This window comes from Odontesthes bonariensis, chromosome 21 (assembly GCF_027942865.1).
Source record: "Odontesthes bonariensis isolate fOdoBon6 chromosome 21, fOdoBon6.hap1, whole genome shotgun sequence".
Taxonomy (NCBI): domain Eukaryota; kingdom Metazoa; phylum Chordata; class Actinopteri; order Atheriniformes; family Atherinopsidae; genus Odontesthes; species Odontesthes bonariensis.
This window is the reverse complement of record NC_134526.1, coordinates 20060350-20086375: the sequence shown is the minus strand read 5'-3', so window position 1 is coordinate 20086375 and position 26026 is coordinate 20060350. Positions and strand designations below refer to the sequence as shown.

Here is a 26026-nt window from a genome sequence, read left to right as displayed (position 1 = left end):
CAGCTTTTTCTGGCTTACAGTATGACAAGTCATGCTGTTGTGCAAAAGATCTTAAACATGGTGCTGACACAGAAGATATCTGCCACTCAAATACATTACTTTAAAAAGTTTGACACAGAAAATTAAAAAGCTGTCTCCGTAAGTATGAATACAACTATTTTCCACATTTTTGCATAGACCAGGTTGATCTGCAACGAATAGGAACATGTTCCTTATGACAAAAAATTGGGAATTCAAAACAATCGTCCTTTGGGAAATATACAATTAACAAAGTTGTTTGTTTTTTTCCAGTTCTGAAGCAGTTTTAGCTTCAGATCAGTCAGTTTTAGGAGAACATTTGCTGACAAGTCTCATTTGAAATTTTTCTTGACATTTCCTTCTCTGTTATGTCACTTATTGTACATGCATAGCTTCCAGATTCATGCTTCATTCTGAGCTTTTTTGTTAAATATCCATAAACAGACTGCTGTGTAATTACAATAGTCCATCAACAAAGTCATAGAAGCATTTATTTCATTTGTTTCCACAGAGAGTTAACGTAATGACAGTGTTTTCTTCTTCAATAAATAAAGTACAAGACTTACGCGTGACAAAAATATGGCTTGTGTACACGGTAAGTTACATGAAATACATTTGACCCAAAAACAAAAAGAGAGAAAAATGATGAAAAAATAGAACTCAATCTTCCTTTACAGACAAAATCAGTTGTGGCAATATAGTACACAGAGTGCTGATGAAGTAAATGAATTATTTTAATCTCATTAGCACCTTTTTAACCCTCCTTCCTCCAGGCTTATGCTGGAACAGTGTGGTCCCAACTCGGCAGGGTAAAGACACCCATTTTACAGCGGCTCCTAATCACACAGTCCATGATGTGGTGTCTAGTTCAGGAGCAGTAGAATAAACAAAAAAAAATAAAAAATGTTCATGAACAAGTCATGATCCACATCACTGCAGTCAACATACTGGTTCCTTTCTTGGTACGTTTCATTCCTGTGGACTCATCGTCCCTACCTTCCTCAAGATGTTCCAGCCACCTTACTTTATGAATGTCCAATGTTTCCATGAGTGTTTTCAACATTCAAATATGCCAGTGATGTGTTCTGCAATCTTTGGTTGCTCCTCAGCTCATGATCAACATTAGCTGTCCCCCAGCAAACACTCCTGAGGTATCTGAAGTGGAAAGTGTGCAGGATCAAGTTCATGCTCATGATCTGATCTGGTAACCTCTTCTGCATGAAAGCTATCAAGTTTTGTTTTCACATATTCATCACATTTGTCAACAAGCTGGCTCAACGTCACACAGCAGGTAGAAGCACACAGAGCCGACTCAGTGAGCTGTGTCGGTTTGAACAACAAGTCCTGTGTTGGTGTAACAACTCTGAGGAGGGGAGATGTCCAAGCTGGATGAGAGGATGCTGTATGGCAGCTCCACAGACTGGCGAATACTCTCTTCGTATGTGGGAGGAGGCTGCAGAGGGATTGAAGAAAAAAACAAGACAGAGTTCTTGAGCAAAACAGGTTTAAAAGCGGCTTCTTCGCTTTCAGTTTTCAGTTGACTGTTTTGGTTTTCAGGCCTACAACTGAACTGTTCTCATTCAGTCTTCAACTACTGCAAGTATCTGATTTAACTTTGACAGCAAACCACAAACAAACTGATAAATCCAAAGAAACATTTGGCACTTAATGGAGCCACATGTTCGGTAAATAAAGTGAAAATTAAAGAGGAGCTTAAAGTGAGTGAGCACTGGATTTAGATTCATCCTTTTTCCAAACACATGACACAAAACAAATAGTTCATCAGCATATTCACGCTTTGTGTAGCATGAACACAGTGTCCTGCAGTGACAGGCTGCAACTCTTAAGGCGGTAGCATGGTTGCCGCGTCTGTCACGGCGGTGGTGGACCGTGACGTCAAAATGACGTTTCAGGCCTGGCGCTTCCCTTGAAAAGACGGCGCAGCGCGTTGTCGTGCACCAGTCGATTTTTGTAACTTGGCGGCGCCGAGCACAACGAACCGGATGGACAGATGTGAGACCGGCTCAGTGAGGAGGTGCGTTTGTACAGGCAGCTGTACGAAACTGCAGTGAAACAGTACAGGGAGCACGTATGAGCTCACAGAGATTGGCAGAACTTTGGGGAAAGAGGGAGAGTTCTGTAAGAATGTGTGGAAGAAGCTACGGGACAGATACGTGAAGGCAAAGAAGAGGGCAGAGACTCTGTTGATGCCGGGGGCTTCAAACCTTCACCTCTTTTAACTGAATTAAAAAATTAAAATGATCCGAAAACTGCAGCAGTATCATTAATTACAGTATTCTTGCTCTTGACAGCGGCATTGTTTTCTTCTCGACTTTCATGGTTGTAGAGTAGCGGTAACCTTCACGTAGCAGCGCCACCTCTGTGACGGAGAAAATTGCAACCACTGGCGCGCAACGACTTGCGCCACTATATAGGGTCCTATGGCGGGCACGAACTCGTGACGTCATCAACACCGCTCGCGCGAGCAGACGCGGCAACCATGCTAGAGCCTTTATGCAGATGTTATATCTTGTACATCTGCAAGTGTGTAGGTGTGAGCGAGGCTCTGATCAGAAGTCCACGTATATGCCTGTTTGCAGACATGCACCGACTTGATTTTTAGCCCACATGCATGTGATAATTGTTTCTTTAGATATTGAGTGACCACACATCCACAGTGCCCTCAGATGTCTGTATGTGTGTCTGGAATGAAACGTGCCCTCACAGAGACTTGCGGTAACCATTCCTCAGTTTAAATAAACAACACATGTTCTTTCTACCATGACTGTACTCCGAGAGTGCTATCATCTGCAGAAATACTCAGACGACTCCGCAGCTGTGGGAACAGGGAACGAGTGGGCCGCTATGTGGCATGGTGTGGGAACAATCACCTCATTCTGAATGTGAGTAAGAAAAGATGATCGCGGGTTTTTGGTCGACCAGAAATAAGCCAAACACTCTCTTCAACTGTTGAAAAGAGGAGGCGGTAAAGGACTACGGATAACTCGGGGTTTACCTGGAAATGCATAAGGGAGAGATCCATGTGCATGTAGCCATGCACAGTTGACTTGAGCTACGGTTTCAGCTCATTTTGGCCAACTAACTAGACCATCGTCCTTGTAACTGTTTATATGCACAGGAAAGGAAATAAGTTACTGACTGAAGTCTTTTGACTATGTCACAAAATATATAAGACATTCTTACTTTCACTGTGGGAGACATTTGCACACGTAAGTATGGCTGAATTCACTGCACACATGTTTTTGAATTACTTGAATGGGGATTTTGTCAGATGATGCTGTGGTTATAAAATCAGGATTTTAGTAGAGCAAAGAGACAGCCTGAAAATGCTTTAAACGACTGATATTTGACAAGTAGCCTTAAGGGGCTGACTTTTAATCCCAAATTCTGACATATTTAGTCTTCTGACAGAAGAAATCATTTGGGAATGAGAACAGCTTTATTAGGGATTCAGCTGTGTTAATATACACCTGAACTTTCCTGTTTTTACAAAAAGAAGCAAAAGTATGGAACTTTAGAGTATATGTCAATGGCCTATTTAAGTCAAGTTAAGCATCCATTTTAAAAGTCTGCTATTGATCAGATTAAAACAATCAGGGTTTTTTTCTCGTGCCATTGCTACACTGGAAACTGTACAAACTGGTAATGAAGGCTGGCTCTGTGCAAGGGACTCCCCTGGAGCCCCTGGAAGAGATTATGCAAAGAATGGCGAACAAGTTGCTTAACAAAATGGACTGCATTGCATCTAGTCATTATACTAACGACACAGCTGACACAACAGCTTCACTGCAGTGAGGTCTGGTACAGGTCACTCCAGCCTATGTCACAGTCCATGATATCTCAAGGAGAAGGATGATTCCAACACAGGACTAACAGGAGGAACGCAGGTGTCTGAACGTAAATGTTTATTTTAAACCAACTAAAACCACTGCAATGACCTTAATCACAAGAAAATAAATAAGAAACCCAGAACACAGAGAACACAAGACTGTCTGACTGACAATTATGCATTGTTAGTACGGCATTTTACTGTGAGAAACTTTGTACGGCAGGATTCACACAGATGTGATGCATTAATGTTCAACAATAGACAGGCCTGATGTTTGGAACTGTAGTGACACTGAGTCACAAGATCAGACACACGCTAAGTCAGGCGATTTAATTGGCTGGCGTCTCCACTGCTATTAAACTACTCTCAAGTGTCCACCACAAGCTACACTAGCAAAGCAACAGGCCCAGAATTCAATTTCACAATGCGAGACATCACCCAATGCAAAGGGAATGAGACATGAGACTGTTGACATCTGAAACCAATACATGCGAGACCAGCCTAAGGTCTTTGGTGTTATACCCATTGTTCTGTCAAATATCGTGCAAATGACGAATATGGCATGTGCGCCATGGCTGTTGTTTTCACTCTTGTGGGTATATTTAACACAAAAATGACCAATGTCTGAATGACCAAATGCAATTTTAACAGAATATTAAAGCCATTAATATTACATATTCCATGTCTGAAAAGGACTTCAGAAATCGTCCTGATGCCTGGAAGGCTTGAAATCTACTCCTTAGAATGACTGGAACATGTTTGTATTTACATTACCAATTAATCTGTTCCCAATTCAGCTGGCTGGAACATTTTTTTCTTCATTATCTTCCTGATCAAATCGAGCAGATTCAGACTCCCTGACTGAGTCCTCTTATCTTTTAATTGCTTGGGGACCCTCAGGCGACAAGAACAAGCCTACAACCCTGCCCTCTGTCTGACACCCAAACCACGCGTAACAGGCAGAAGTGTTTTACCACTATCCTGCCTCAGGCTGCTGGACAGACAGGGAAATTAAGTGACCATCTTCTGAGCTCCCCTAATAGTCCAAAAGGGGAGGAGGGATGCTATTCATTGACTAGTAATGTGACGGCTGGAGAGAGCTCTCCGTCTGTTAATGTGTTTTTGATGTGTATGTCCATGTATGTGTGTCATGTGTTTGGCCAAGAAAAACGAGGGAAGGTCAAAGAAGAAAAAGCAGGAGAAGACAGGAGCACAAAGCTGCATTCTTGGGCACTGTTTGCACTCGTGGATGCAGGCTTTAATTATGTTTGATGTGCCTTTTTCTCATTACCATGTTTGCTCAAGCGTTGTGTGAACCAAAAGCTCAGCGAAAGATCAACACGGTAAAACCTCGAAACGCGGCCGCCAGCACAAAGCGGCAGCAAGCATGAGATGAGCTGATAGTGCATCTTGTTTGGAGCTCTCTAAACGCTGCCTCGTCTTTGAACAAGGTCCAGTTACAATATTGTGTGGCAGAAATTAATACTCGACAGAGCCTACTTATTATACTCTGTATTCATTGTTAAAGCGTACAGATGATAACCAGGCATTCATTAAAATAATATAATAGAAGCAAAATATAATCCCCAAACCCCACCCTTAGAAGTGTAATAACAGCCCATGAAGAGCAGCATTGTTAAAGAGTTTTTGACTGTATCAATTGCTGTGACAAGGTCTTAAATCCTAATTTACCCTACCTCTGTCACAATGGGTCCATTGAGGCCAAAGCGGTCTGCAATCATCATGTGGATCTGCCTCTGGCGGTCCTTCTTTCGGACACTCTCATAGGAGGGGAGCCTCGGCAGGGGCGCCTCCAGTGTGGGCAGGCTGTAGCTTGAGGGCAGGCCAACGTAGAACAGATCAGCTGCCTGGTAAGACGCACAAAGGCCACAAAACACAGAGGGACAGGAAACAGAAGCTTTCATCTACTGAAGATGGATATTGGTCCAAACAAGCCCCATCAGTGATAGCCACATTGAACAGAAACACATTTGAACTTTGTGGTGAAGATTATTCCGTTTACCCAATGGTGTGTGAGTTGTACAGCAGGCGTAGGCAAAGGAGAACACTGATGCCTTGCCTGGTTTAAAGCTGATCCTCCCAACACACTCCCGGGTATTCTCACCTGAGTGTTGCTGTCATCAATGATGTGAGTCTGCTCTGAACAAGGGGATCCCACCAGGGTCTGCCTGCTGCTGTAGTACTGAGGAGGAGCGTCCTGGAAGACAAACAGGTCTGAGTTCAGAAGGTGAAGCACAGGCGAATCGTAGTTATTGATTTAGCTGTTATACAAGAGTTTGTCAGTTTGTATTTTAACAAAGTGCTAAACACTACGGGTTCTCCTTTCTCCATCTGCAATTACTCAGAGATTCACTAATTTCAGCTCAATTGACCAATTTGCATGCCTTGTTTAATCCCTGTTGACACTGGTTTGTTTAGCAGTACCATAAATTATCCGATCAATAAGACTACCACCCTCTGATTTCCGTGCCGCCTCCCCTTGCCACCCCCTTTAAAAACAAGAGCTGACAGTGTCTCACTGTATGAGGTGCAGAGATCCTGATAAAAGGCTGCCAGGAAAAAAACAGTTAATTGCCTTGGGTCTAAATAAGTCTCCTTTGTGAGGAGAACAATGTGATGTCCAACTGTGTCATCTTGGTCCCCAGGCAACAAACCACACAGAGAGGTCTTTTCAGAGGCTTTCTGTTCCCCTTGTAACTACAGCAGGTAGCTGTTAACGATCACACTTCGGTACACATTATAGCCTTGTATGTCATTTGGGAGGGCATTATAACAAAGTCAGTTTGTTGCTCGACTGAAATTAAATCCATCATGAGGTGGACAAGAGATATTATGAGCAGTTGCAGCTAATACTAAAGAATCTAAAGAATACTTCAGTTTTCAGTTTTCCCAAGCCAGATTAAACAATGACATCACTCACACTGAGTATGACGTACAGCGATGACCTTTGCCATAACCCTCACAACTTTTAACTAAGTGATAGAAGACACCAAAAAGGTGATGGCAAAGGTCAGGTTTCCCTCCTGGTTTGTACTTTAAAGAAGCAAAAGAACGTCCTCAGGAAAGAGAAAAAGAAAAGAGGGGTTGTCCTTTTGTCGCCTGCCATTGATTCAGCCAGTGTGAAAAAGCACAACCGTGTAAAATCAGTGTTGAAGTCGGGGGAGGATCCTTGCAGCGCCGCGCTTTTTTTTTTTTCCATCGCCGCAACCTAAAGGAGATCCATTGTCCCCGTCCCCAACACCCACAGCGGGGTCTGCACTCTATTCACTCAGCAAACTGAGGCAGGGAAAGGTATGTGACTATGAAGTTGAAGATGTGAAATGTCTCACTGAAACACAATAAAAGAGGCTTTTTGTGTGTTTGCCACTCAGACAGAACTCTCCCTCTCTTGTACTTACTCAAATGTAAGTAAACGGCGGGAATCAATTTAAGGGTGAAAATGGTCTGCTTGCTCCTTAAATAAGACAACAGAACTTTTCTATCAAAACCACAGCTGAGCCGAGCTTCCTGTCTGTTAAATGAGGGAGTTTCTGTGGAGGAGTTGTGTCTCTGCAGTCCAGAGATAAAACTCATACTACACCCCTGGGACTAAAGGAGGTGAGAAGGAAAAGTCAGGAAAGGGAAGTTAAGAGAATGGACAACCACTGAGCAGTTAACGTCTTTGAACCATTTGCATTTCCTCTTTCAATTCATCCTGCACCTCCTACAGCTTCACAGATATTCAAGTATTATCTCTAGTGGATAGAAAAAGATAAGATGTTGGAGGTGTGAAATCTAAAAAGATTTGATTAATAATGTCACACACACACACACACACAGAGACTGCAAAGATCTAAAAGATTAATCTATGTTGTTTCGCACACAGAGCCAACGTTTGTACTGATTTAATTACAGCGGTGCTGAACTTGCATCAATATGCGTGGTAAGTGCTAATCCTGTCCAATTCCATTAGAGTTTCTGGAGGGCAGCTAATTCAAACTGAGGCAAATCCATTGCCTCGCAATGATCATATCAAGTTTATTCAACTTCTTTTGCAACAGCCAAGCAAATTCAGTCTGACACTTCACAGTGGTGCTGCACATGAACCTCTCTTGGTGTGGTCTCAAGTGCTGCGCCGCAGAACTGAACGTACAGATCACATTCAAAAGAAAACTCAGCACAAAAGCTGCGTTCACCCTGTCGTTGCTGTTGTTTTTGCTAACATCTCACCATATCTGCGTGTGGCTCCTGATAGGAGCGGTGTTTGAAGCACTGTGGATCCTTGCGGTAAATAATGGACAGCAGCACCACAATAGCCACAAAGAACACCAGAGAAGAAACTGTTTGAAAGAAGGAGAGGAGAGTCACAGTTAATCAGGCATTGCATCTTTACAAAGGTAATTTATATAGAGAAACTTCTTTGACTTGAGTTGAATTTAATATATAATTATAAGCTCATTCTGGGAATTTCAACACTTCTAGCAGTCAGTTCCTTCCCATGGAACAAACTGTAACTATGTCAAGAACAAAAGCTTAAAAGTAACAGACTTGGTTGTGTCATTTTGTGAATAACAGTAAATGTTTTGAGTGCTGTGGCAATCACATTGGATGATCCAACACCAAATCTCAAAACATGAAAAACATTCGTGTATGACTGTGCATCCCTTATCACAGTGCTACAAAATTGTTAATAACATTGTTTCACAGTACCCAGATTCGCATTCTGATCTGTTGAAAGAAATAGTTCCGGATAAACATTCAACTGGACAAATTGCGGCAGGTTTAATGGTTTACTTACAGGACGCAGCCACCACTACGACTTGTTCCGATGTCAGCTGTGAGGGAAGAGTGGTTGGACTGGCAGTTGTGGACATCTCCTCTGTGTAAACCGTTAAAGTTCTCTTCAGAAAGCCTCCTGTACTCATAAGCCCCATCACAAAGACTCTCATCTTACGCATCAGAAAAAGAGGCGCACACTGGCTCTGTAGCTCCGCTTAATCGCCCGTTCGGTCTGGGACATGATGACAGTCCACTTGAGCTCTAGAAGTAGGGTCTCAAACTCTCCTCGCTGGGTAAACGTGCCAACAGCGTATAAGAGCGCGTAAAGGCGCACCGACGTCCTCTCCAAACCGCGTGACGTCGCTCCGGCTCTGCTCTGGACGGCAGGAGGTTTTGCTTTATGGACTGAACGCTGGCAGGCAGCAGCATCCGCACGGGCCAGCGGACTTATTACCCAAGCTAATTGACATAGATTTTTCTGCTGGTTCTCTTTGTGTGCAGAGGAAATCACTGACATGGCTCATAAAACGGCTATGTCTGTCTTGATGCGTTATCTGGGCTTATATGCAAAGCACATAACTGCTTCCTCTGCTGTTTAATTGATTGTATCCAGAGTTGTAGGTTAACACAGATGCCTAAGCCGGGGTCCCGTTACCCTGGAGACAGTGGGGTCCCATCCTGAGAGGATTTGTTTGCAGACAAAGAGCCTAAATGTAGCATTAGTATTCATGGATTGAAACGATGGAAAACATTATTTGTTCCTACCTCAACTGCCAGATAACACCCAATAAACTATTGAAGGCTTCCACATCATTTGGTTAATTGTAAGACAGGCCAATTCAGAATATAGAGGGGGGGATCATAAATTCTGTCAAATTCATGTAGAGACATTGATATCCCCTGTCCTAACTAGATCTCTTTTGTATGGATTCTATGTAATGGGCTTTGACCCAGACTCCCTCAATTTCATTTGTATACAATAGACCACAGACAGCAAAGAGAGATTGGTTATGCATTCTGTGTATTGTGCATCTTCAGGGGTGAAGAAAGTAGCTGTTGACTGGTCAGATGAGATGCTAAGCTCCAACACAACTAGGTTCATGGGTGTTAATGATATGGGGTCTTGTCATTCTTTTTTAATAAATGTATAATGATTGGTGCTATGGAATCAGCTTCATTGGGCTCTTTTTTTGTTGTTTTTGTTGCATTTTTAAAGAAGGAAGTGGTCACCACTATTATGACCTGCCTTGACCTATCTGTGTTTTTCTTTTTTGTGCTCAAGCCTGAAACATGTTGAATTCAGAGGAGATGGGATTCTGAAAACGAGTTTATAAGAATATAATAATCTAATGACAGTTTGTTCTGCTATCTATTTAATGTTGAGTACATAATGCACAGAATATATGTTGATCAGTAAGTTAAAGAAAGAGTTAATTTAACAGTGCAGAGGCCATTTTGTAAGTCTATGGGATCTTTGTCTTTGTGGAGGAGGAGATACGGTTAGCTCTGCAGAAAAGACTAGAATTGCAGCAAAAAGAGCAAGACTAGACCAAAGGTTTTCAACATGTCTGCTAAATCCTGTAACAACACAAGTTTTTTTTTCTGTGAAAAACTATTTTTTTTTTAAATATGTGTTGCTGTAACGACGGGTAAGTGTCAATTTTCACATCTGTTATGATGTGTAACCATGGCGACAGGAAAGTGAGCTTTGCAAAGCCCAAGCAATGACTGGACCGCCAAAGGAAGGTGAGTTAAAGAGGAGACATGTGGGATGTATAGCAAGCACAAAATGGAGAAAAAAGATGAAAGAGGGTTAAACCATTTCTTCCGTTTGATCATCATGGGAAGTGTAAGATTTTTTTTAACATGGCTGCAGGAGCAGCTCTAACACCTTTCGACTCAGACAGAGAGGTAACTGAATGAGAAGGTTTACAGTGCTTGCTAACAACAGATGGTGCGAGCCTGGACACGTCACTGAGAAAGTGGGGTCTCTGCACCTCAGATGGGGAACTGTTGGCCGTGTGTGTCTGTCTAATGAGAGTTCACCTGTGTTACCTGCCAATGTTGCAAGTGCACTCATCAGCTAAGTTGTTGCCAGGCTACAGAAAAACAACACCCCAGCCCACTGATGGCAACCTCTTAAGAATTCTACCACACTTTCCTTTCTGCTACACTTTCACTTATTACATGCTTGTCAGTTGATTTCTATATTATTTTGTTATCTATCTATAACTATGGCACATATTTAATAAAAATGAATAGTGCCCCAAAACAATTTCCCCTGGGAGATTAATGAAGATTTATTAAATTAAAATGAATAACATAAAGACAAAAGTGGACTGCTCGTTATTGAGCATAATTTTGGAAGATTTACCCACAAACCTGAAAAAGGGTGTCTGAACACTCTGTATTTCTTCACTCGATGTTTTATTTCAATATTTTTAAATCAGTTTATTTATCAATTCATATGCTTGTAATAAAAGTCACTTGACTTCTGTCCTAGTTGGGAATATTTTAATTAAATAGTGCTAACAAAATGGTATCTAATCGACTTATCCCTGGCAATAAAAACCTATAATGACATACTTTGTTTAGTCTTTTGCTTCTTTGTCGTCTTTAGTTTGTTTTTCTTCCAGCAACGGTGAGCTACTGAGCGACCCCGCGTGGGCGCGCGGTTCAGAATGCACCCGGCACGCGCTCCCTGAATTGGAAACGGAAAAATGGTGGCCAGCGTGCGAGTGCAAAAGCTGCTCCGGCGATACAAATTAGCGATCGCCGCCGCATTGACTATCCTCTTAATTCAGGGCCTTGTGGTATGGAGTCTGAGAAGTCTGGAGGAAGGCGAGGCAGAGGTAAGAAACAGCCCCGCTGGTTATCTCTGTCATGACTGTGGTTCCGTTGAGTTTAATTGTAGAGCTAGCCGTTAGCGCTTAGCTTAGCTCGTTGTGTGTTATTATACAGTGACGCTAGCTGATGCTAGCTGTTAGCAGTTGGAGAAGAGCGGCGTTCCGAAACATATTTGTACAACCGGACAGTCCGTCTTACTGCTTGTGCATCACTAACCACGACTCAATACTCGAATACTCAATACATTGTACAATATGCTACATGTTCATAACAGTAAACCTACTGCTACTCATTGAAATAGTTAAATGGCAGTTAAGTTTTTGTTTTTGTTTTTTAAAAAGCGGCAGTAGTCCTGTTGTTATTTCTTTGTTGCTGAGAAATCGTAATGAAATTCAGACTGGGGAAACAGACGAACGCACTTCACATCTAAGAGGAAGTTGTGAAGTAATATAACTGACTGGGCAGCTTAAAATAGTGATTAAAGGTGTATTGATAGAAAAACAGTTAACAAGTATGAGCTGCCTCTCATCGCTGTCCGCGAATATCCAGGTCCTGCTCTGTTGTATTTTTTTGCATTCTTCTTATTTATATCCACCAATGGCCTTTAACGATGTGGTGCTAAGTCTCTGCGACCTTTATTTAGCTTAAAAATATCACAGGGTAAAGACTGAAGCGAAACAGCTTGTTGCCCCCACCACATACCACTGATAAAATGTATCCAACATAAGCTAAGTCTTCTGTGGAAATTGTATGCCTGTGTCTCCCACACACACCTGGAGTGCACTACCTTGAGGCAGTGGCTGCTCCATTTCTCCCTCAGCATAAAGAGTAAGGTGAGCTGTTAACAGATGTCACCTGTGGAGGGCTGTGAGAGTTCAGGAATGCAAGCTGAAGCCTGAAGCTGGAACCCTGCTGTCTCTCTATGTATGTATGTATGCATGATATTCTTCCCCACACCGACACTGGGTTTGTGACAGGCAGCAAATGTTACAGCGGTTTTTACCAGGGAAGAAATGTGCGAGCTTTGCCACAGAGTAGGGAAAATAAGGATCAGTACATGGTAGACAGCTGCCTCCCCATGTTCATTAAAAGGGATTATTAGTTGTGGATCACTTCAGTTTAAACCATGAGCTAATCAGTGAACCCACAGCTTCATTCTCGGGTGCTTCGCCTGTCTCTGTTCGGCTAATAAAAAATGATGCCAGCATGGATGAAGCAATCCATTTCCTTTAAATGTGCCACTGAAGAAACATGACTTGTGATTCATCATATTGCTGAGAGTCGTTTTGACTTTTGTCACCTGTTTGCACCTCGGGCTTTCTGCTCCCTTATCAGATGTATTCAAGCTTGAACATGCCTCAGCAAAGATGCACAGAAATGTCTTTTAGGCTCGGTGGTTGATTGTAGCCCATGTAGAATGTAGAAAAAACAGGTGAAAGGCAAAGCGTTCAAGTCTTAACTGCATAAAAGTCTTGCTGGCTGGTAGTTTGGACAAAGGAGTACTGGTTGGAATAATTAGGACTGGAGAGGGGGGCAGACAGATTATTTGAATACCAATAATCAGATTTTCCATGATTCCCATGATTTCCTGTGAATCATGGCTTCAGACATGTGTCACCACTCCTCATTGCACATGTCAGCCTTTTATTCACCTGTGTTGGCAGACATCTATGCAAATGTCAGCACGAGGTCATTGGATGTTTGCGGACTCAGAGGCGCAGAATCAAATTTCAGTCTTGAGAATGGATATTAATCATCGCTGCAACCAAACACTTCCTTCGTGCTCAGCAGTCTCTGTGTTATCTTGCATCTGCTCTAATCAGCGGGCTGCTTTGCATGTGCGAGTGCCATCACGGGCATTATATTTTAAGCCCCTTGTGTGGAAAAAGTGATGGTAATCTTGCGAGAACAGAAGAAGATGAGTCTGTCGTGCTTACTCGCCTCCTGCAGAGCTGAGTGCTTGCTGCTGAGTCGCACATCAGCAGATGGGGAGGCTGATGTGATTTCACTTGACTTTGAATTGGACAGTAAAGAGCTTGTCTTTGAATCGGTTCGTTTTTGACATGGTCTTAATTAAAAGCCGCAAAAAGGAAAATTGAAATATTGACCACTGCAGCTTTGCTCGGCTTATGTACAAGAACTTGTGTTTTTTATACAGTTTGCAGTCATAACTGACCGATAATGTGGCACTACTGTTTGAAAATGTAAAACAAAACAAAACCTTATCTTAAGATAAACATTTCTCAAAATAGAAACTGCCACTGAAGACCAAAATTAGAATTGGCACTGAATTAAAATGATCCTCAGCAAACGGTTGTCCTGTTAGTTGATGCTCCTCCTTTGTAGTATCGACAAAGTCTTTGTTTCCAACAAAAGTTGTTTAGAATCTCATAAAATGAGTTATAAGACATAATTTCAAAACTGAAAAGCCATTTACACACACGTGGAAAAAGTAAAATTTGTGATGCAGTCTTTGCTGTGCATGAATGGGGTTAAAAGACATGTAAAGCAAGCTCCACGGTGACAGCTAACTGCACATACACAGGGAGCATGTGCTAATAATAATTGCTTTATTGTTGTCCAGACCACTTTTAATCATAATTCAGAGGTGTTTGCTGTAATATGTGATCTACCTTCTCTCGCTAAAAAGCTCAGTTTGCAACTTGATCTCCTCATAGTTAACGAGGTCAGCGCTGGCATTATCTTGCAGGCGTCCCCCGTTGCCATGTCAACGGAGGGGAATTTGGTGCACATTCTGATGTTGGACCAAAGGGGTAGTGACGCCCAGTCTGATGTCACAAGCCAAAAACTCTGTTTTTCCCATCCACGCAGAATCTGAACACACAATCAGTCTTAACCCCAGAGGGTGGTTTCTTAAAAAGTTCATTGTCGGTGTACAAAACTGCTTTTCTTGTGCATGACAATGCCCAACTTGGTGCGTACAGGGCCAGAGAAACTGGGCTTCCTCCGCAGAAGGCAACTTCTTACTTCTGTGCATGTAGACTGGGGTTTGCAGCAAAGAAATGTAGCAGCTCCACAGTGCCTCTTACTGTACAGATACCATCAGTGGCTCTGACTCTGCTGTGTTGGTTGGCAGCGGATCATCTGGCTCCTGTTCTCACTGCACAGCCCCGGTTCTTCTTGCATTCCCACCCATCTCGGGGCTGTCGACATGCCAGCGGTGTGAAGCGAGTAGGCCCACATTCTGCCACATTGCTGTAAAGAGGCTCAGATCTCTCAGCCCACTCACTGTTCGCCCTCCCTCTTCTTGATGTGTATATTTTCCTTTTAGTGCCATCTGGTAATCTAGTGTGCCAGCGCTGTGATGCTATCTGGCAAGAAGGTTTAAAAGTGTCTTGAATTAAGTTTTTTTTTTAAAAATATGCATTTCTTAGTTTTTTTTTTTAAGCCGGTCTTTTGATGGTGGAAGTGTGATTTTGTGCTCTGGTGTGACTGATTCTCCTCATAGCTCTGCTTTGAGGCCAAGTCTCACACAGCCCTGGGGGAAATGAGCCTGGACTGCACAATATTCAGGTTAATGGGTTTAAAGTCTTGTGATTGAAGAAGACAATGTCCTTAAGTTTTAGAGAGTCTGTGACGTCTCGTGGTTAGTTTTAAAATGCAGCTGTCCTATCCTTCCACTCAAAACACAAAGTTAAGATGATATAGTGTGATGTTGAGTGTTATATCACTTAACGATGATAAAGAAAAGCAAGGTGGTACCTGTCAGAAGTAATTTATGTCTGAATTAATCATATTTATCCTTCACACTTGTCCACTTTGCAGGGATTCATTTTTTTGTTGAGTAATTAAGAATGAAAAGTTTCAGCTATCACTGAGTAACTGTGAGATTATTTTCCCACTGCAGTGCAGAAATGATACGCACATCTTAAGGTCTGCATTAAGGGTTTTTAAACATCTGTCCCACTTTTACACGTGTGCGTGTTTTATCTGCAGTTTTTTTTGCCAGAGACGGCAGACTGAGGTTTGTTGAGGTCTGCGCGCTGAATCACCGGATTGTCTTTGAACATGTGTGACTATCCAGCCGAGCAGATGACCCTAAAAATATGCTAAATGCTAAAAATAACCCAGATGAGAGAAATGAAAACTGCAAGGAAACACATCCTTCCCTCTGGGGCTCTTTCTGCTTTGTTTATCTGATGTCATTTTTGAATTATGATTCAACTCCTCCTCTCAGTAATGTTTGGCCAAGATGTTCTCACGCAATTACCGACGATAGATCTAGATTTGAAATGTGTGTCGTCTCTTTCTCTGCTCTCTTCAGAGAAAAACCAGACGGTCTAAGCTGCCCGACCACAACAGCCAGGACCCAAAGAGAGACGGCGCACTTTGGGAGAAACCGAATTCTATATCTGGGAGGAGCAGGGGCAAATGGAGTGCCAGGTTCGAGAGGACGGGGGGCACAGCAGCCAGCATACAGAGGAAGGGGAACAGCCGCCGAGCAGCAAAGCCCAACATCAAGCAGAAGGCTCTCCAGGAGCAGGGGCTGACGGCGGCTGGATTAGATGGCGTAGTCGCTCACGATCTGTCCAGCAGCCGCAACTTCAGCGAGAACCGCGGTGGTGTGGAAGGAGTGGCTAAACTACCAGCTGCTGCCTTACCGGGGGAGCCAGGCAGTGTGGACGGCGCACACCAAGCCCTTAACAACGACTTTTTGCCCAAATGTGACATCACAGGCAAGGACGCGCTGTCTGCTCTCCACCGCGCCATGTCACAGCAGTGCAGGCAGGAGATCGCCAACATCGTGTGCCAGCATCAGGCCGGCCAGCTCATGCCCGCTGCCCTCCCTCAGTTCTGCCCCCAGCTAGGTGAGAATGCTCTAAAAATGCTAAGATGTTTGGTTATTCACGCTAAAGACGTGTTTTCGTTTTCTCATTTCCCCAGACACTGTTAAATCAGTCGTTTATATCTCTGTCCTCTTGGACCAGGTGTATCCCAGCCGGTTCAGGCTGCTACTGAACTGGACCTAAGTCTGTCCAAGGTGGAAAACCCTGTCAGAGTGGCCTTTGTTCTGATGGTCCATGGCCGTGCAGTACGGCAGCTCAAGCGTCTCATCAAAGCCATATACCACAGAGACCACTATTACTACATCCACGTGGACAAGGTACAGTGGAGTTACCACACAGCTCTGTAATATTTAATAGTCATAGCTCGGTTACACTGACAGCGTCGGTATTCATGCTTAGGCAACATTTAACAGCGAGCCCTGTTTGGGGCTGGCTACTCAGATGTGCTTAGATCTCTGAGCCCTGCGGCGTGTTGAGTTTATCCCGCTGTTCTCGCAGTGTGGTCAAGGGGATTAGCCTGGATAAAGTTACCTGTGGTTATTCTTAGGGGTTGGATTTAGCGAGGGAAAGGTTGCTCTCGTGTGTGTAGGTGGAAGGCAAAAGACAGTTGTGCGGATGTGTTGAGCAGAGACGTGGGATATGTGGTTCCTGTAGTCAGTACACCTGTTGTAGTTGGAGAGGTTGCAGTGTCGTAGGAAGTCGCTCTGTTCTGCTGCCAAGTGACAATGGAGCAGCTCACTGGAGGCAGTAGCAATAAGTCAGTGGGACAGTCACACCACAGACTCCAGATTAGACTCTTTGCTGGCCTTACCTCATCCATCTCTGCGGCAAAACTCAGTTTGAGAAATGAGGCTAGAATACAGGTCAGTTTGTATTAGAGGCTGTCAACAGGCTGCTCAGTAATTTATCACCCAAGCCTTTTTTTTTTTTTTTCTTCTTTTTTTCCCCCCACTTTCTACACATGAGGACTGTGAGTTTAGACTCGCCCTCTTCCCTTTTCTTCCCTATTTTCTCATTTCTGAATGCAGCGAGGATGTGCACAGGAGGGCACAGAGGACCTGACAGACAAAGGGAGGCTGTTCCACAGTCTGGGTGCTGCCACAAAGAAGGCTCTATCACCTCTGGTCTGTTTGGGAACAGCCTACAGGAGCTGGTCAGCTGACCTCAGGGCTCTGGGTGGAGTGTAGGGCTGTAACAGCTCACCTAAATAAGACGGGCCCATAGAGTTTAAACACTTAAAAACAATCAATAAAACCTCAAATTTCACCCAAAAGCCGGGGTTACAGGGGCGATGGATTCGCGCCCCTTTGTTCTGGTCAGCAGGTGGGCTGCAGCGCTTTGGACGCTCTGTCGACGCTGCAGGGAACCCTGGTCTAACCCTAAATACAAACAATTACAGTAATCCAAACGCGATGTTATAAATGCGTGGATTTGCTCTTTCAAAGTCAGCCCAAGGAAGATGAGATTTAATTTTTTTTTTAAAGAGTCCTCAGCTGGAAAAAGCTGGCCTTGATGACGGTGCTGATGGGCTTATCAAATTTAAACAGTGGGGTTAACCATCACCCACAGATTTTTTTTTTTTTACAAATGGACGGCAGTAGGAGGATAGAGGACCAATCACACTGTCATGTCAATGCAGCCATACCATACCTGTACCTTAAGTTCTTGTTCCAAATGTCCACGCTCTCTGACCTATATTAAACTTTCTGGGCAGATTAATTACAACTTGTTTGTTCTTCACCAAATATAATTAATTTTCATTTGCCCATTTCTCTTAATTGCCCATTCATCGCTGCAGAACCATTAGTAGCTGTGTTTAGTCGGAATTGGACAGCTCCTTAATCAGCTATTAATTAATCTTATCAATCTCTGTGGAGCCTTTGCATTTGGCTTGAAATCTCCTCAACTTGTTCGATCTTGTCCTTTATTCCCTCCTAAATCTTAGTCTCCGCTCCAGATGTTGCCCCAAACTATACCTCAAGCTTAGCTGATTAATCTGTTTCTGTAAACAGCAGACATTTAAAAAAAAAAAAAATAACCAGATTCAGATTTATCACCCTCGGTTATCATGATGACTCACAGCCCCACATGGTCGGTAGTCTTCTCAGACAAAATTCCCTTTGAAACGTGAGCCAGGTTTGTCTGATTGCTTCGGCACAGCAGCAGCTGCAGATTTGAGGGAACCCTTACAAGCTTGAACTAGATTACAGTTCGTTTGCAGAACCAGTTTTCTGCCATTTAACGCCCGGACTGACCTTTCGCTTTCAAATCTTCCAGCGGTCTGGCTACATGCATCGGGAGGTCCTGCAAATCGTTCAGCAGTACCCAAATATACGAGCCACGCCCTGGCGCATGGTCACCATCTGGGGAGGAGCCAGCCTTCTGAAGGCGTACCTGCGCAGCATGCAGGACCTGCTGTCCATGCAGGACTGGAAGTGGGATTTTTTCATCAATCTCAGCGCCACAGACTTCCCAACTAGGTTAGTGGGATGCGTGCACGGAGCAGAAGGGTTAATGATACATTTTCCAGCTATTAAATGGGGCTCTATGCACAACCGTTTTGAAGTGAGTTACTTTAGCAATATTAGAAAGTGGCAGACATAGCATTTGCCTGATGAGTTTGTTAGGAGTGTGTTGTGGTAAATGAGCAGTTGTGGTCACTGAATCAGTCAGTGGGGTCACATGGCACTGAAAGGATCAGATAATTGGCTAAATTACAATAAGAATGAGTTGAGCAAGGGTAATTATCCTTGGATATATGGCAGTGAATGAATCGGATCAGAGGCACAAAGCATGTCATACTCTGATACGATAGGTGGCGCTGTACCCATTTCAACTATTGCTAATAGAGCCACTTCCGGTTGACCCCTTCAACAACAAAAACAAAAACAACAACAACAACAACAGCAAACTCAGACATTTGAGAAAATGGCGAATGAAGAGCAAGATGAAGCTACGTCCCTCTACATTTTGTTTGTGATGAGCTGCTTGTTGCACAAACGCGATGCACGACGGTGCATTCTCCATCACAGTGTTTTTCTTTCCGACGGCGACGACAACAGTAATATCGTCTCTTCCGACTTCCGGTTCCCGACCCCGGGAAAAAATCTCGAGCATGCGCAAAACGCAAATTCTAATTCACCTCGTGCTTCACCGTCTAAAAGCACGTTTATTTTGACTTACAACTGAGTTATCTCAAGGTCTTAATCCAATCGCGAGTAACTCGATTTGATCAAATTTCTTGTCAGATTAAGGTGTCTACATGCACCTAATAACTCAATCTTATTGTAATTTAGCCAATTATCTGATCCTTTCAGTGCCATGTAACCCCACTGACGGATCCAGTATGAAATAGTCTACATTTTTGCCAAGTTTCTGAGGCAGCTGAAGGTCCACTTGAAGTGTCCTGAGACATGAATGATGGCTTGTATTGCCCTGATACAAAAAAAAAACCAAGCCTGTCTCTTCTAAATCCTGTACAAAGTAGCTCATTTTAGTCTTAAAGCACTCAAGTCAGTGTTTAGTGTTTCTAAGTATAATTATTCTTGCCTGGTTTAACCTTTCCTCGCCTCTCTCTCTCGCCGTAATGCCGCCTGCAGGACCAACGATGAACTGGTGGCGTTCCTGTCGCTGCACAGAGACAAGAACTTCCTCAAGTCCCACGGGAGGGAGAATGCCAGGTAAGGATTCGAGCTCTAAAATAGTCACCTGCTAAAACATTCGGATGTCGTTGAGCTCAGAGAAAAAACAAGTGGATCATTGACTTTGGAAACTGCTCCAGATAGAATTGCCTTGTCTTTGCTATTCATCTTCTCGACCTCTGCTCTTTGTTCAAGGTTTATTAAGAAGCAGGGCCTCGACCGCCTCTTCCATGAGTGCGACAACCACATGTGGCGTCTCGGCGAACGCAGTATCCCAGAAGGCCTGGATGTCTCGGGTGGCTCTGACTGGTTTGCCCTGACCCGTCCCTTTGTGGAGTATGTCATGAACTCCAATGATGAGCTGGTTTCAGGGCTGAAGCAGTTCTACACCTACGCTCTGCTCCCCGCCGAGGTAAGAAAGCCTTCGGTGGACTATTTGTTTCCCGCACCCAAGACTGACGGCTTGATATGCAAGTTTGGCTGAGGCTCGAGCTAAATCGAGATAATGTAATACTTTCAGCTTTGCAGCACAGTGTGGAGCACGAGTGCCAGATGAGACAAGGGTTTACTGTACCATGCAGTTTAGTCTCAGAAGAGGAGCTGCAGTCTGCACTGCTGTAGAGTTGTGACCTTTAGTAACTGAGAGTCTGCGGTTGGAGACGGGTCATACGTGTGTTCGATAGTTTAGGAGTAACTTCTCTATCACACAGCTCACTATTTAATTCTTTGCGCAGCCTTGCAGAAACGTTGTTTTTACTTCTTTACCTTCTTCCCAGTCCTTCTTCCACACGGTGCTTGGGAACAGTCATATGTGTGACTCCCTGGTGGACAACAACTTGCGCGTCACCAACTGGAATCGTAAGCTGGGTTGCAAATGCCAGTACAAGCACATCGTGGACTGGTGCGGCTGCTCTCCCAACGATTTCAAACCACAAGACCTCATTCGCATTCAGGTGAGTGCACCAGAGGAGGGCAGCGTAGAGCCATAAACTTGTCACACCTCTCTGTTCTTCCTCTCAGGCTCTTGTGTTTTATAGCCTCTCGTTAAAAAAACAAAAAAACATTTATTTTTTGCTTTTTTTTTTTTTTTTCTCTCCTCTCACCCACAGCAATTGACCCGTCCAACATTCTTTGCCCGAAAGTTTGAGTCGACGGTGAACCAGGAGGCCATAGACATCCTGGACACTCACCTGTATGGGCAGTATGCTCCTGGAACTGCTGCCATCAAGGCGTACTGGGAGAGCCTGTTTGATCAGCTGGACGGTGTGGGCTCCCTCAGCGACGTGGCTCTCACCGCGTACGCTGCTTTCTTCCGTTTGGGCCTGAAGAGTCTGGTGACTTCTCAGAGCAAAATGCAGGCCTGCAGGTGGACCGTCTGCTTAATTTTCTTGATATTGGGACTGGACATGATGTTAAATACAGGTCTCTTTTAATCCTCTGCGGGCGAGTTATTTCTTTTTCTTTTTTTCTTGCCATTGCAGGTTTGAACCCGTAGGCTACCCTCTTTCTGTGCATTTGTACTTTTATGACGACCGCTTCCAAGGGTACTCGGTCCGTCAGGAAGTCCAGGCTCTGGGGTCAAAGGACAAGGAGACGATAGAGGTGTGGGCCGTGCCGCAAGCCACGCTCGTCCTGGAGCCAAACCTTAGAGAGTTCGAGAGGCTCAAGAACCTGGAAGTAAGCACTCTTTGAGAGGGAGATATTAATCTTTTTTTTTTCACCCCAATAAAAAGGGAGTTTGGGTATATTTTGATATTGGAAGAAAAGCATTTTCATTCAAATCGTCTAGGTCAGTGGTTCCCAAACTTTCCACTGCCACGCACCCCTTCAGACATATGACCTCTAGCCATGTACCCCCTACTCCTGCACAAACATTCTGTAAGCCCCCCCCACCACCATCACCACACACACAGCACCTAACACATCAGAAATCACTTAAATTATTATTTTATTCTTCACCAAACAGGTCAATTTCTACCAGCATTTCCAGTGAGCAACACCAGTTCACTTTTGAAAAAATTAATCTACCAAACATTTCTACATTTCTAGAACATATTCAGTTGTAAATCTGTTTATAAGTCTGCAATATTGGGCTGAATTTCAGAAAGTCTGAGTCTTAAATCATCCTCCACACACAGTCTCGCTCTCCATTTTGTTTTCATAATTGTTAGGGCTGAGAATCCACTCTCACACAAGTACGTGGTGGCACATTTTTGCCTTTTTGACGAGGTTGTTAGCTTGGCCAGCCACAGGTGCAACGCTAGCATCCCGGTCAAAGGTAGACGTTGAAGGTGAAGAATAACGTGGGTTGTTGGCGCTGGAAAGTGCACCTTTGACTGTGGGCTGACTTGTGGTAGAAGTTGATGTCCCTCTGGAAGGGAAATTCATCCTTTTTAGCCATTTATCCATTTTTGGCGGTTAGCCTCGGGGCTCGCCTTTCGGTAGTGCAATTAATTCACTGACCACTAGAGGATAGCCTTTCTATGCATGGCAGTATCTTGTGTTTTTGGCACTGTGAACAGGTACTCCAGTACATGCCAGTTTAAAAATGTAATCAGGCTCTTTGCAAACCATGTTTTTATGCATTTTTTTCGTGTACCCCCTGCGTCACGTTGCGTACCCCTGGGGGTACGCGTACCATAGTTTGGGAACCACTGGTCTAGGTATAGAATATAGAAGACAAAGGAACGTGTGTCAGGTCAGGTGTGTTGTGCGCGTCACGTCATGCGAATTTAATTTATTTTCCCCCAAACAGATCGGAACAGAGTGGGATCCCAAAGAAAGGATCTTCCGTAACTTCGGTGGGGTGATCGGCCCTTTCGACGAACCCCTGGCGGTCCAGAAGTGGGCTCGTGGGCCTAATCTCACAGCCACTATTGTTTGGATCGACCCAGCTCTGGTGGTGGCAGCCTCTTATGACATCACAGTAGATGTGGATGCAGAGTACACGCAGTACAAACCGCCTCTGCAGCACCCCCTGCGGCCCGGCACGTGGACAGTACGGGTGCTAAAACAATGGGAGCGCATGGCGGAAGTTCGCTTCCTCGTCATGCCGTTAACCTTTAATAATAAGGAGCCTCTGCGCAAAGGTGAGACATGGATTTAGTGCCTTAAAGCACAGACAAAAAGATTTTTCCATTCAGTTTTGGTCTTTCACAGGAATTTAGTGACAATGAAAGGTTTTCAATAGTAAATGTCCTCATACTTCTTTTCAAATAAAGCTAGAATGTTTAATGTCATTCGTGTTGGGTTGAGCTCATTTCTCCTTGTGATTTCTCCACTCCAGAAGAGGACAGCTGGCTCCATTCAGGACCTCCAGGTAACTTGTACCTGGACCAGAGCTTTGAGCAGCTGAGCTCGGTGCTGAAGCTGCCTCCCCAGGAGCCGGCCATGCAGGCAGCCCAGCGGAACGCCCAGCTGGTGGGACAGCCCCTCCAGGCGTGGTTGGACAGCAACATGGGGACCTTCTGGGTTATAGGCGACCTGTGTACCACACAGACTTCCGCTTGCCCAGCTTTGGGATCTTGTTCCAAGACTTCCTGGAGCACCCTGTCGCCAGACCCAAAGACTGAACTGTCCCCAGTCAAAAGTGACGGGCGGATTAGGTAGCCCAGAGAGAACTCAAACCACAGACTTGGGAAGACTGCAGGACAGTTGAGCCTACATCAGAGACTTTGAGGAGAACCTCAACGAACTCAGTATTGTCTCCGAGGTCAGTCGAGAGCTGAACGGCACAGACGCACTGACGTTCCTGCACCGGGGCGTCGCAACATTTGAAGCGAAATGTTGATACAGACTTGAGAGACACGGGAATGACTGCTGGGAATTTGCACATTGAAGATTGCAAGCGCAAAAAAAATGATCACATCATTTTTAAACGTTTTCTTTCTTTCTTTCTTTTTTATAAGTGTGCACACGGATGCCAGATCTATCGTCGTGTTTTAAGCCGGCACGCCAACTGTCTGGCAGCGATTTGTTAAAGGTTTGAACTTTGGGTGTACATTTTCCAGTTTTCCTCCGCTTTTAAGGAAACAGGAGGGAGTTGTGAGAACTATTCAGGCTGTGCTCTATCTTCATTTCAAGGGAGAGTGGAACCTCTGAGTCTTATTATTGTGCTTATTTTGAAGCATTGTTGTGTCAGCACATGGAACAGACGGATGAAGTGCACTTTACTATTAGATTATGATGTTATACATTTGTCACTGAGTTACAGTGTTGCAAGCAGACGTCCGGTAGGTCATGTAAGAGCTCACGTCTCCTTCTTTTTTCTTTCTTTTTTTTAACTGCAGAAGACAAACACCCACACAAACGCCACCTTTTGCACCGACGCATCAGGTACACACACACACTTGGGCTGTAGCTCGGGTTCCCGAACAAGGAGCGGGTTTTTAAGGAATAGCCCTTTTTTTTTCAAATTGTGTTTTCTGTGACATGTCATTTTTGAACAAGCAGTTTGGTTTTTTTTGGTTGTTTTTTTGAATGCCTTGTTTTGTACATCAGTTTCTTGAAATAATTATTTTTTTTGTGTTTGTGTTAAATAGTCCCTCCATTGTTGTTTTTCTGGGCAAAGGAAGTGCCTAGACTGCTTTGTGTTAACAATGCAGACTGCATTCAACATTTTTAACACAACAGTATGTAGAAGATGAAACATTGTGACAAAACCTTCAGAACAAGCAAGTTAGTAGAGCCGGAGATTTTAGATAGTTTTCCCATATTTTAGCACTAATGGAATAGTTCTGATAAAAGGCATTTATTCGGTTGTTTTTTTTTGTTTTTTTTTTGTAACAGAGAGAGACGGTAAGCTTGACACAACTATCCTGTTTGTATCTTAGCTTAGCTTAGCTTAGTATGTGGCCTGGTAGCAGAAAGAAAATGAAACCAAATCCATCCACCAGCTCACTTGTTTGGGTCCATCCATCCGTTTACTACACCTGTATCCCAGCTGCCGTTGGGCGAGAGCCACTTGGTAAAATGTGAAGTTGAACATGACCATGAAGTTGACTGTGAGAAGATGTTTTTATACAGAAAACAAATACACAGCGCATTGGTGAGCTTTAGATGTGGTCAAAGGCAGATTTGACCTTTACAAGACAGTCGAGCACCTTTGTCTGTGTTCCTCCAGGCTGAGCTAAGCTGAGCTAACAAGCAGTCCGAGTTGGTTTCTTTACACACTGCGCTGTAAATGAAAGTGGCGTCGCTATTCTCTTGGCGAAACAGCAAATGTACAAAATGTCAGGAATGTCCTTTGAATGCAAGGCATGGAAAATGCAGACCGTTATACCTCCTGTGTACCCGTGTATATGCAGTATTAATCACGCCCGTGTGTCACTTTGCCTCCCAGGTTGGCTCCGTTCTTAATGTGCGCTTCTTTTCGACTTTCTGTGTCCGCCAAAACCAAAAAATGGTGAACGATATACTGTACGTTAGTGTTTTTAATTTAAGTGTGATCGGGAGAATCAAAGCTGCCTTTATGTGAAAAAAAAAAAGCTGAATTGTTTACGATGGGCTAACGGCTTCCAGTGTGTAACTTGTGAGACACCCCCCCCCCCCACCCACCGTCCGTCTTTTGATTTGGATTTTTACATGGTTTTATGCAAACGTGTGTGTTCTTAAATAATAATTGGCCGCCACATGAGTTCAAGTGACCTTGTTTACCTCGCAGTACACACTTGCTTCAGTGAAGCACTGGTTTTATTGAAATAGGAGCAGAATAGTCGGCGTTGAACAAATGTTATTTTTCTATCCTGTTTGAGAGAAACTGTGTGTTGTATGTTCATCTCTCAGCACTCTTAACTGCTCCATCTGCTCTCGAGTTGTGTTATGACTGACACTACCTGTTCAGTGTCACTTGAAGCAGTTCTTGTGTGTTTTTTGGGGGGTGGGAGCTCTTCCGTCCATGCTGCTGAGTCATCTTCGGCTCTGTGGGTCTCATCTTGGTTGGGAACTTGAGCCTGTAACTGTATGCTGTTGGAAGAGCTCACAGGAGAGACTGTTCAATAAACACCTTAGGTTAAAGATTTGGGTGTAATACTGGAGTGGTTCTTCAAAACTAAGATCAACAGTTCATTTGGCGTGGCATTTTT

General features: G+C 43.9%; 2 protein-coding genes across 2 annotated transcripts; one reads left to right on the top strand and one right to left on the bottom strand.

Moving 5' to 3' along the window:
• Positions 1–465: 465 nt before the first annotated feature.
• On the bottom strand, positions 466–9015 carry LOC142371629 (uncharacterized). Its single transcript, XM_075454341.1, has 5 exons — positions 8667–9015; positions 8099–8208; positions 5994–6086; positions 5566–5736; positions 466–1471 (listed from the first exon to the last, which is right to left on the bottom strand). Exons 1-5 carry the CDS (start codon positions 8824–8826, stop codon positions 1331–1333), a joined length of 675 nt encoding a protein of 224 aa, XP_075310456.1. The 5' UTR covers positions 8827–9015; the 3' UTR covers positions 466–1330.
• A 2341-nt stretch (positions 9016–11356) lies between these two features.
• On the top strand, positions 11357–25960 carry xylt2 (xylosyltransferase II). The gene is made up of 11 exons (XM_075454011.1): positions 11357–11499; positions 15780–16323; positions 16444–16619; positions 18580–18782; positions 19902–19982; positions 20139–20355; positions 20720–20896; positions 21053–21309; positions 21425–21620; positions 22699–23032; positions 23230–25960. Exons 1-11 carry the CDS (start codon positions 11368–11370, stop codon positions 23550–23552), a joined length of 2640 nt encoding a protein of 879 aa, XP_075310126.1. The 5' UTR covers positions 11357–11367; the 3' UTR covers positions 23553–25960.
• The last annotated feature ends 66 nt before the right edge of the window (positions 25961–26026 follow it).